This window comes from Phaenicophaeus curvirostris, chromosome 7, assembly GCF_032191515.1.
Source record: "Phaenicophaeus curvirostris isolate KB17595 chromosome 7, BPBGC_Pcur_1.0, whole genome shotgun sequence".
In the NCBI taxonomy this organism is placed as follows: domain Eukaryota; kingdom Metazoa; phylum Chordata; class Aves; order Cuculiformes; family Cuculidae; genus Phaenicophaeus; species Phaenicophaeus curvirostris.
In genome coordinates, this window is record NC_091398.1 from 11,064,410 (window position 1) to 11,077,074 (window position 12,665).

Genomic DNA, 12,665 nt, shown 5'->3' on the forward strand with positions numbered 1-12,665 from the left:
GCACCTGTAGTGCTGTTGCAGACACCAAGTGATGGCACTGTCGTACTTCATTTGTTAAAATTCGAGTGTCTTCCACACTTGTCAGTAATTGAGAAACCATGGTATCATTTGTACGCAGTGTTGATCTGTCATTTCTTTACTTCTGCTTCTTTCTTCCAAAGTTGATCGGTTTTGGTGTCTTTAATTATTCTAGACACATTAGTCTTCTTATTAATTTTTAATGAGAAGGAATAGATAGAAAATACCTACAGAACTTTGAAGTTCAGTACTTTTTTAAATTGTTTCACTGACCCTTTACACTGTTTTTTTTAACAAAAAGAAGCTGTTTCTGCTTTTCCTGAGAGTGAAGCTAAAGCTTAGGTTTTCTGATTCTCAGATCACTGTCAAATAAACAGAACCAGATTGCATCTCCTGTTTTCACTTCAGTATGAAAAAGACAACAGTCTGAGAGCATCTTTAAACTACAGATGAATAACTTAATATGCAGAGAGGATTCAAAGTTTGCTCCATTTCACATTAAAAAAAAAAATCTGCTGTCAGCATGCTGCAGTTCTAATCAGATACCTCCAGATGATCATTTAAAATACACTTTTCTGACTTCTTGTCATTTAAAATGGGTTTGGTAACTAAGTATGCAGACGTATTTGAAGCCATTTGCTGGAATTCATACTCAAGATAAAATGTAGTACTATAAAGACTTTAAATTGAGATCATCTTTTACTTCCAAAATGTTTTAAAAGTATTGTTTGTGGAGTTTATTAAAGATGGTACTTCATACACATGACACTCAACAACAAAATAAGTATACCAGTCTGGGCTCTGTATGTGACTTCAGCGACAGATTTATTTCTCTAGAAGTCATATATTCAGGTATTGGGTAATTGGGTAATTGGGTATATTCAGGTTCTTGGGTAATTATGTAGAATACTTGATGTGCAAAACATAGTGCTAAAGCATCTTAATTTGTTGTTCACTGACATCAAAATGTGTACAATGAATATCACACATGGTGACATCTAAAATCCATCATTGGATTGGACTAAGAGAAGAAAATGCAAGTGGTGGATTGTAAACTGAAGCTTCATTTTAAGCACAGAATTAAAAATATTTTCATGATTGATAACTTCACATGTTTGAGAATATTTTTCCAGCTGAAACATCCATTACTAATTGTTTCAATTGCATTCTTTCTTCATGTAATAATAATCTATTAGAGTATTAGGTTATTTATTGTGAGCTTTCAATTGCTTTACTTAACAAAAATCCACTCACATGTGCAAATTGAAAATAATAATAAAAATAAATTAGAGGGGACTTTTCTCTCTCCACTTCATAATTGGTGCAAGTTATAGGCTTATTTGGGAACTACAAAGGGAAATCTATCTAAAACTGCTTTCCTGATTTTTCTGGCTTGTGTTGTTATTTTTTTGCAGACCTAATAAGGGTTTATTTGAGGACTTATTATCAAATAATACTAGCGGACTGAAATGGGTGCAGACTGTATGCATGAATAATGCAGTTACGTGCTGTCATGGTTTAACCTAGCAGCCAGCAACAAGGAACCACGTGGAGCACTTGCATACACTTCATGTTTTGTAATGTGTAAGCAGCTGCAAAGCATTGACTGCTGTTGATTTCTGCTTTTGAGGGTTACATTTGCTGTCAAAATTGTCTTGTTTCTTGTTTATTAGTGTCAATATGGAAATCTTTCTGTGGCTGTTCTAAAGCTAGCCAAATGGCAAAACCAATATCAGCTTAATTTAGGTGCTTTATCTGTCAGTTTGTAAACTGTCTGGGAAAGAAAATTTCTTTCTGAACCTATAAAAGAAGCTATTAAAAGCAGTGAGATGTTGGAAATGAAAAAAGAACCAACCCAACAACTTTGTTCTATAATCAAATTTTTTCGCATAAAGTATATTATAAATGTTGAACATGAAATTATCAATTTTCTGCACACTTCTTATCTTAAGAGAATTGCAATAGTTTTTTTCTACTTTTGATGGTTTTATGTAAACTAGTCTTGGTAAGACTTTAAAACGTTAGTCTGTAAAATATCTGTATTCGCCAGTGCAGAAGTGTTACGCAATAGAGACTGCTGCCTTTTTTTCTTGTTTCTTAAATGAATCTGTCAAAGACATTTTATACTGAGCCAGGAGTTTCCTTGGAGTAATTTTCCTTTATAGCTGTGGTTACATGTGCCATGGGAAATGTTGGCATGGGGTGTTTCTTTTGTTTCTCATACCCTTGCATGTACAGCTAAAGTTTCCATTACTTTTATATCTGTGCTGTTTACTTTTCATCTGTTTTAGTGGTTTGGCAATGCATTAGTCACTGGTCTTTTTTGCATTTGGTCTTGATTATATGAGGACAATCTGATTTTCATTTGCTGTTTGTTTATGATTACACTGCTCAAGTTTTATCTCAGTAAGACTTTGGATGCTACTCCTATGCATAAGTGCAATCTCCAAAAACCGATGCATCCTTGGCAGCACTGTTTCACATGACATCTTTTGTTACTGTTTATACTGTCAGCGTTGCTCAGAGCAGCCTTGGTTAGCTGTACACACAGCCTTCATGTGATGTGTACTGTTAGGTACAGTTAGCACCCTCAGTTTTTATGGTAGACTGAACAGTAAACTACCATGGGTCACTAAGGAACCTCTAATGAGATAAGAGAGATTATTAATGTGTTTTGGGCTTGGCTGACATTCCTTAGGCATACTTCTAAGGTTTTCTCTTTGAGCAACATGCTTAAGGCAGAGAAGGAAGTTGTGACAACTGCATGACTCTCAAGTTAGAAGAAAACACGACTACTCAGGAGAAGAACTTAAAAGAGAGACTGATGAAATATGAGAGAGGCAGAATTGAAAGGCAGCAGGAAAAGGTATTGGAAGAAACAAAAAGAATGATGTTCCTCCATTCACCAAAAGTACTGTCAATGGGGTAGTATGTAACATGGCAGTGTTGAAAAAAATCCCTCCATTTTTAAATGGATCATTAAAGACACTGATTGATTAGACCTCTCTTTTTAAGTTCTTTAGTTGTGACTGAAAGCATAGGCCACCTGCATCTATTACCCTCATTTAAAAGCTTTAACACGCTCATGAGAAAATCCCAAGATAAATGTTGGCTATATTCGTATTTCAGAAGACAGTTTTGAAATGTGTTTACACGTATCACTTGATTCCTGTTTCCATTAAGACTGCCCAGTGGGAAAATGCACGTGTTTTCCTTGCCTATCTTCTGGCCTTTAAATTTTATAATATTCTGTATTAAGTTCAATGAGTGCTTCGTCATGAGGGATTAAATTTCTGTTATGTTTGTGATTTTACAAAAAAATAATTCAAAATTGCCTATGTTGGATTTTATGTTACTGAAAAAGTACTAAATGAACTGAAGGTGTAGCAGTTAAGTAATGAAACTGCTAACACTTAAGCAGTATTTTATGAATTTGTAAATTAATATATCCTTAGTAGTCCCAAATTTCAGGTAGCTTGTAATCAGTGGGTTTGTAACGAACTGCGTTATTTCCAATTCAAGATCACTCACAGTTGCCTATAACATTCATTGCAGCTATCCACTGTGGCTGTTCTGTATGTTACCAATTTGAATGCTCTAAGGAATAAAAACATTTCCTAATTCACTGATATACCTAAGTAGAATGAGGCACGTAATAACATCTACCCTCTGAAAAGGAAATTCATTAAGAATAATTTCATGTTGTTTTCTTGTGTTGCTGAAATAGGGGCCAAATTGGAAAGTCATACATCAATCTGACCAGTACTACATATTCAATGTTACACAGTGAGAAACTCAGAAAAAATACCATTGCCATATGAAATGGTAGTTTCTCACTATTTTCTTCTTTTACAATTTGGTGCAAGATACATTAAGTTTCAGAAGCTATACTCTTTTTAGGATGTAAAGTGTAGAGTAAGGGTCTGTTCCCATCTCCTCGTGCATTTTCTGAATCTGTAATATTTCCTACATTTTAAAAGCTTTCTGTGACCTTCTGCTTGCTATTTTCCGTTGTTGAAGACACTTACCTGCTCTACCTCTCCTGTCTGTGGGCTTCTTGAATACATAGGGCTGTAAGTAGAAAGGCACTGTGAGCCTTGTAGGTTTGTCTGTGTTGTGGGATCCAATGTGCCGAGCAGCGCTCACAGCCGGAGCCTAGTGGTGGTCCAAGTGAGGAATTACTAGTGAAAATTTCTTATTGACAAGACACTTTCCCCAACTGTCATTTGAATGCTCCATGTGTTTTTGCCTCACCCTATCCAGAGAGATATGTCCTAGCATTACTGCTCATCAGAAAGGAGGAAATGTGACTGCTAGATGTTCTGTGCTTGAATGGTACAAATAGTGCATGTTGCGGTTTTGTTTTGAGACCTGTCATTGCCTGGATTTACTGTACCTTCATCATTGTTATAATTTTGCTGCTTTGCCTCCTATATGCATTTTACTGGTTTCTGTATGATTTTTTTCCTCATGTGATAGGCATGCATTTTTATGGGAACTACTCATCTGCTATTTAGCCTTTCAGGAATGTGTTTTGTTCCTTGCGTTTGACTGTATTTAATATCTTACAGTGTTTATTATTATGAGCTAAGTTTTTTTCCATATGCATGAATAGCAGCAAGTATTACACTGTAGCATTTACACTGTAGTAATTCCATTGTACCATTGCAACTCTTTAACTGTAGTCCAGTGGTACTCTGGAAATAATAACCAAGTTATATAAGTCTTATTTCTTGTAGGTTTTTTCTTTCTTTTTTTGTTGACTACCATTCCAAACCCTCTGTTACACACTTCCAGCTTGGCAACATAAAAGTTCTTTGCAGTTGTAATGAAACTATAGCATCGTTACTAAATTGGGATATCTATACACTTAGCCCAGCTTGTATGTAAAGAAATTGAAGAAAGGGAACAAAACTCAGCCTAAAAGGTTTTGAAATGTTCTGTTTTCTACATAACTATGAAAAGATGGTTTAAAATTATTGATTAAATCCTTCTCTACTGAGTTATGCAAACTTCTACTCATGTCCTACCAGTTGTGTAACATTGTATGAAGAGAGTAGAACCAGACTTTGAAACTTTGCTGCACATATTTTCCAGTGCTTCAGCCCAGGCAAGTCAAAGGGTTTGTTAGGCAAAGTACCTACACCAAAGATCCATTTCCTGTCTTCTCACTCTAGCTGTCTACACAAGTATTCAGTCCCTTTTGTTAAGATTAAAAGATCAATCTGTCTTCCTCTAAAGCCTTGCTTTAACTATCCAAAGCTGTTGTCCTCAGATTTTGAAGCAGAAATTGCAGCTTGGCCCGAACAGAAAGATTCATTTGGCATGTTTCTTAAATCAAAATTTAAAGACATTTCCTTTTTGCTTTTCTTTCCAAGATTGGTCCTAAAGGCTCTTTGCTTCTAGTTGCACCTAGGAAAGATCAGTTTCTTTTGAAAAATTTCAGGATTGCAGGTATTTGCCATTTGGGCAAACAATTAAGGGTTGTTTTTGGGTTTTTTTTTCCATTTTTTTTTTCTTAAAGCAGACAAACCCCTCGGCTTTGCTTTCAATGCATAGCAAATCTGGCTGGAATATACAGTTAAATACTCCCCAGTCATATGAGGCAGCTAGCTTCAGGTCCTTGTCTGCCTAATTCATACAGGAAGCTTGCAGTTACCACTTTGTCATCATAGGTGAATATTCTTACCATGTGTGTTCTGGTGTGAATATTACTCAAAGCTGTTCTGTGGGAGCTGAGATCCAGAGAATCTCACAATCCTCACGATTTTTGTTTCCCCAGCAGTGAAATTTTATTCTGTCCTGTATCCTGTGCTTCTTATAGGGGCGTGAGAATTCCTTTGCTTTGCAACAACCAGTCTTGGCTTTTAAGATACTGAAAATGCCAAGTTCAATTTGTTTTTCACCCACACAGAAGAGATGGCAGAAGGATATTACTGTCCATAAAGGTTTAGGTTCTCCCATTCAATAGATAGGGAAATGAAACTAAGTTTACTATGAATTCAAGCCTTAAAATTTGTACTGTGAGCATCTACTGTAAGAAAATTTTACTTACATAATTAAATTTTCTTTAAATATTGATGGGATATAAATGGTAGGTGTTTCCTGGTGCGGAGAAAGAAAATTGTGACTTGTGCTTTAACCATCAGAGTAAGTCTTCTACTTAGATATGTTCTTGCTAATTTATACGTGCAAATATGAGATATTGCTGATATGTTCGTGGAGTTAGACATTTGTCAGTGCATCTGACACACCCACTTTTGAAAAAATGCCTCTCTTCATACTATTTGATGTGATTATCAAGGAGCTAGTCATCTTCATTCCAGTTAATACTGGGCTACCTGTTCCTGTAGTGTATTTTTAGATTTTGTTTTAAAATATTTTCAAGGTCTGTGTCTTTTAACTGTAGCACTGAACAGCAAGCTGCTAACAAACTTTTTTCAAAGCATGAAATGTGGGGTTTTAATTCTTTCCCTGATGTTACCAAGTTCTGTTCCTCAGAATGTTTTCTCTTTTTGTGATTCCTTTTCAGCTGCTGCACATAAAGTGTGATAATGATGAACATATGTTTCAGAGACCCACTACATTTTTCTGGTGTAACAATGAGGATTCACCTCCTTGTTTAGATATGTCTTCCATTATGCTTACTCCTAGGAGTTCTCCTGACTCTAGATTACCATCTGAATTATTAATACCACCACCTTCAAAAAGTGGTCTTCCAAAGCCAGCTAGTGAATACAGCTGCCCAAGACCTCATGTAATCCTGCCATGCAAAAGCTTTTACAGTTTTTTTTGGCTTCCTTTTGTTCTCTATTGTGTAATAACTTGTATTAAAATTGTGCATTTTGTGCAGTGGCTGAAGGAGTAGATGTACCGTAGATTCTCTAGGGATACTCTTAAAATACAGAATTCGTCAAGATTTTTTTTGATATTTGTCAAGACTCTTATTTTTACATAGCTTTTTCTTTTCCACCAACACTGTTTTCTTAACACGTTTGAATCAGTCTAATAATTAATTACTTCTGTTATCTATCAGCCTTGTGTTAAAACTCTTTATATTAAGAATAGTTATTCAAAACAAACAATTCTAAGTGTCCAACTTAAATAACTTTCTCCCCCAATGAATTTAAAGAAAAGCAATCAGCAATTAAATACCTTTGAGCATATTTTATAAAAACTGTGCAAAATGAGGGTTGAAAATTATTCTTAAATTATTCTTAAATATGAAATAGGCATTTTACCTGCTTTTTCATAGCAATATGCTTATACTCTCTACATTTACAAGTAACATTTATCTGTATTTGGCAAATATCATGGCTTTCTGCATGTGTTCACTAAATAAAAATTGCTTCTTGTGCTCATATGTATTCAAAATATACATTTCTTAAAATATCAAAATAATAATTTTACTTAACTGTCTGTATCAGTTGTATCAAAATGTCCAGTAACTTCAACAAGATGACATATACAGGAAATGGCAGTGTAAAGTTTGGGCTTGCCTTTTTTTCCTAAAAGACTCATTTAAGACTAAACATAAATACTGATTGTTTATTTATCTAGCCTCTAGGTAGCAGTAAACAGGAAATAAGGAGAATCTACGTTGACATTTGCTATCTTCAGGGTATTCTGGGATTATGCATCAGTATTTATGGGAATTGTAGGTTAATATATGGCATATACCCATGCATTAAAGCTGATAGCACCTTCTTGGTGCAGACAAAAATCTATCTACAAGAGAGTTTTGGTTTAATGAAGAATGGAACAGGAATTCATTGTGTGTTTACTTTAGGTCAAGCACATGCATTGCCCTGCTCTGAGTGAGACCAGATGACATTCAGCAATGTCCCTGAGTTATATTATACTGGTCCTCTGACTATGCACAAAGGCTTCGGGAATTTAATGCAAGGTCCATGAACATAATAAGAGCCTGTTGAGTCTGAACAGTATACACTGGAATACTTTCTAGCAAACTGTCTTTGAAATTGCTAACTAACTCATATTGAGGTCAATAAAAGTATAAAAATCTTAAAAATTAGTGATTTTTATGAAGTTAATTCATCTCTGGTCTTGCCAGGAAATAACATGACTATATTTTTTCTTAATAGAATAAAAAAATCCAGCATTTTAATTTTTTTTCCCCTTTGTTTGACACTTCAGTGTACTTGCGTAGAAATGTCCCTGGAATTTGGTGATATAGAATCATAGAATCATAGAATAACCAGGTTGGAAGAGACCCAATGGATCATCGAGTCCAACCATTCCTATCAAACACTAAACCATGACCCTTAGCACCTCGTCCACCCGTGCCTTAAACACCTCCAGGGAAGGTGACTCAACCACCTCCCTGGGCAGCCTGTTCCAGTGCCCAATGACCCTTTCTGTGAAAAATTTTTTCTTTATGTCCAGCCTAAACCTCTCCTGGTGGAGCTTGAAGCCATTTCCTCTTGTCCTGTCCCTTGTCACTTGGAAGAAGAGGCCAGCACCCTCCTCTCTACAACCTCCTTTCAGGTCATTATAGAGAGCAATGAGGTGTCCCCTCAGCCTCCTCTTCTCTAGGCTAAACAACCCCAGCTCTCTCAGCCGTTCCTCATAAGGCCTGTTCTCCAGCCCCGTCACCAGCTTTGTTGCTCTTCTCTGGACTCGTTCCAGAGCCTCAACATCCTTCTTGTGGTGAGAGGCCCAGAACTGAACACAGTATTCAAGGAGCGGTCTCACCAGTGCCGAGTACAGATCGAGAATAACCTCCCTGGACCTGCTGGTCACAATGTTTCTGATACAAGCCAAGATGCCATTGGCTTTGTTGGCCACCTGGGCACACTGTTGGCTCATGTTCAGTCGGCTGTCAACCAACATCCCCAGGTCTTTCTCCTCCAGGCAGCTTTCCAGCCAGACTTCTCCTAGTCTGTAGCACTGCATAGGGTTGTTTGAACAGTTTTATTGAACAGTTCTAGATCTCTCCTAATCCAAATTTAAGATACGAATTCAAAACTCCTGAGAAATAGGAAATGTAGCACTTCAGAGTCTAGTTTTCTCCTTAAACAGTGTATTCACTGGAAGACCATGGATCAGTGTCCCTTTGTTCTCAGCAGCCACCACAGCCTCTAGAGAGAAATATGTAGTTCAGGACTACTGAAGTACTTGGCTTAGTAATCTGTGGTGTGTGCTGTAAGAGAGCAGCTTCAGTTGCTGCAACAGAGGCACTAACGGAAGTAGCATTCCAAAATAAGGTTTAGGACCATGAAATCCTCATGAACCAGCAACATTAGACTATCCCATTTGCCAGGTTATGTTCATGTATTCTAAAGAAAAGGATCCATGTGATTAATTTAACTTGTGCTTAAAGACTTTCATGTGAATACTTTGGTCAAATCTTATTTAAACATAGCTATGCCTGGCTGTATAGTTGGCATGTAAAGGGCTTTGTATTGTCTAAGTAATAACATTAGCATGCAAACTATTTTTGCATATATATTTTGCTTTCAGCTTGTTGATCTCAGTTTTAATCTATTTTATCATGTGTCTTTAGTGGTCAATTCATTCTAATTTGACTGTGCCTTGTTAGTGTCGTGAAGTAATGGACTGATGATGAGAGGAATTAACCATTAAAACCCAAATATGACTATAGAACAATAGTAGTCATTGGGTTTGGGGTTTCTTTGCTTATCCAGTATTTTTATTGAACCCTTCTAAGTTCTTGGGCCTTACTAATGAAATCTTCTTTTGTTCCACCTTGAAGGATGAGAGAATTTTAGATACTGATATTCAGTGTATTGCATGTCTAGGTTGTTACTTACCAAAAAAATTAGAAGATTTGATAACGCCAGATTTTTTAAGTTGTCAAATAAGGTATCATGTAAGGAAGAAGTGGTAAACAAGAAGTACTGGGATTGTGTCCTTTAATTTTAGCTACTTGTTCTATGCACTTTGGAGTGTAGCATATTGTTGTTCCAGTATTACCTTAAATAGGTCTTGTGAACATATCTGTATTCATATGTCTGCAACACAGAACTGTTTTTACTGGCTCTTTCAGGTTTAACTGTGATACATTTCTAGTTGTACCAGATGGACTGAAAATGGAAAAATTACAGTGCTGCTTATTTGGAGAGTTTTAGCATGTCTCAGGAGCTGAACTGCAAATGCCATTTGCTTGGTGTCAGGAGCTGTTTGCTGCATGCTGGTGGTTATTTTTAGCTTTTGAAAATGTGGCTGTTATCTGCATGCTGAAGAATTCAGTATTGTGAATTTCATGTGAAATATTGCCCTAATATTTATTGTCCTTATTATAGGCAGGCAGTGTGACACCTAAATCACCCTCCACTGACATCTTTGATATGGTTCCCTTTTCTCCCATATCCCCTCAGTCATCAACACCTACTCGCAATGGCACACAGCCTCCTCCAGTACCCAGTAGATCTACAGAGATCAGTAAGTTTTGTAACAACTGACCTATTTTTGCCTACATTATTTATTTTTTAATAAAACAACCTTAAATATTTAAATACATTTTGCATGAAAAGTCAAATAGAGTTTTTGTAAATCACATTTGATAATGCTATTTTATTTTTATACTATCTTCCCAAAGTCATTGATGGTGCTTCCAATTTACATTATAAACATTATAAGCAATTTATTTACTTGATGAAGTGACATTATATAGACAATTTGAAGGAGTGTGGTTGGGAAATTAAGCTTGGCTTTTGTTTTTGAGTATCTCTTTTGTACTTAAAGAAAATTTTACTTTCTGTTAGTTCTTTCCTTCTCAAGCCACAGTTGTAGCATCTAAAGCCTACACTTCTGGGAAAGGCAACATGTGAAGTAAGTATGGTGATGATGGTGCAGAAGAGAGAGCTGAAGAAATCCTTCAAGGCGTAGACTATCTTGGGATACTATTTTTTATACTACTTTTCATATAATCTATGACCTTTTTTCTTAGTTATAGTTGATCTCCTACAGATCCAGGACAACTCCTGAAAGATGTACAAAGGATTGTTAATAAGAGCAATTTTATTTTCTCAAAGCTTGAAAGCAGCTAAGTTCTTGACTTCACTGGAAAACTTCTAGGAGGCCACAAAGTGTTTTGAAAAGCGTTGGAAATCTCTTAGGGGAGAGGAGAGTGGAACATGGACAAGCTTGTGGAAGTATCAGTCTTTGTGTAGTATCTTCTGTTTCTGTAGCCCATTGTAGTATGTATAAGGAACATAAGTGTTACTGCCTGCTGCTTTATAAAACCACATTTGAAGAGCTTCCTCTTGTTTTGAGGAATGCTGCTAGTATGTAGAACTTCTAGGTATGAATGAGAGCTGTGCACATTTATAAAAATGCATTGTAAAATTTAAGTCGATTATTCTATTTCCCAATTACCGTATCCTACCCACCTTTTGTTTCCATTACTCACAATGACTGTCACCCTCTAAAGAGAAAGTAGATTTTGAGGCTATTGAGTCCCTTTTAAGTTAAGATTTAAAATTTATATTAGTTTTTATGAGTATATTAAGGGTATTTCTATATATTTAAGTGTATATTAACAGAATTTAAAACTATTCCAATAAGAAAAATGAGTGATAACTATTATTAAATAACTTTAAAGAGTATTAGAATATACTAATAGAATATTAAAATAGAACTGTTCTATTAAGAGGATTTTTGTGGCTTTATATAGAACAACAAGAAGTAATTCAAAGATACCCCTTCCAAGTACCCCTTTTGTGTTTCCAAATTTGTGCCTCTGAAACTACAGACAATGCCATAAACTCATTCTCAATGTGCATATCCAGCTTCAAAAATAATAAAGTAATTGAGTTACAGGAGAATTGTTTGTTTTGTTTTATTTTATTTTATTTTATTTTATTTTATTTTATTTTATTTTATTTTATTTTATTTTACTATTGTCCTACCTTGATTCCAAATCCAAATCTTGTGGGAGTCAGCATGCAGTGCTGAGTGGTCTTGAGAATTCCTGCTATGTAGATTTTATAATTGTTTACAGTGGGTTTTGTAATATAGAGTGTACTGTTAGTTGCCTGTTCAGTGGCACATGCTGTTTAAAACAGTTGTTTCTTCTGTACTTCATTCATTTGCATTTAGTTAAGATGATGTAGATCAGAGACGTAGTCAGCGTCTGTTAATTCTCTGCACCTCCTCAGTGTGCTGTGCATCAGAGAGAGATTATAGAAGTGCATCATAATTTGCTCTTTCAAGCTGTGTCGTAGCGCATCGTATGTTGAAAATTATTGCATTCATCAACTATTAACACTCCAGCATATTTCATAAATGCAATTCAAAACAGAGAGGAATATTTTATAATCAAACAAGGACTTATTGTCTTAGATGAGAAAGTTCAGATCCCGTAAGAATCTAATTGAAGCTGTGTAATGTTATGTTACTATAATAATATGCAATATTATATGGCATTATTGCTGCCAATACAACAAGCTGGCATTTCTTTATCAAGTACAACTCAGGTGACAACCAAGAGGTGACAGAGTTTGGAGTCTTCTATTTTCCGATGTCTTCTGAACATGTTTTCACGTTCTCATCTCTACTTTGTCACTGCACTTGAGTGCTTTTTTTCCCATCATTTTTCATGAAATTATAAGGTGATTTTCTTCGATTTTATTATTTTATAACTTTCACCTTTATCACATTCC

At 35.7% G+C, this 12,665-nt stretch overlaps 1 protein-coding gene across 2 annotated transcripts in view; it reads left to right on the plus strand.

Moving 5' to 3' along the window:
• GULP1 (GULP PTB domain containing engulfment adaptor 1) overlaps positions 1-12,665 on the plus strand; it is an 88,028-nt gene that overhangs the window by 58,140 nt on the left and 17,223 nt on the right. The window contains exons 9-10 of one of the 2 annotated variants that reach the window (XM_069860768.1): positions 6,551-6,775; positions 10,305-10,443. In XM_069860768.1, the coding sequence (XP_069716869.1) occupies positions 6,551-6,775; positions 10,305-10,443 (364 nt within the window). The remainder of the gene's footprint in view (positions 1-6,550; positions 6,776-10,304; positions 10,444-12,665) is intronic. The other variant, XM_069860769.1, reaches the window with a different exon arrangement.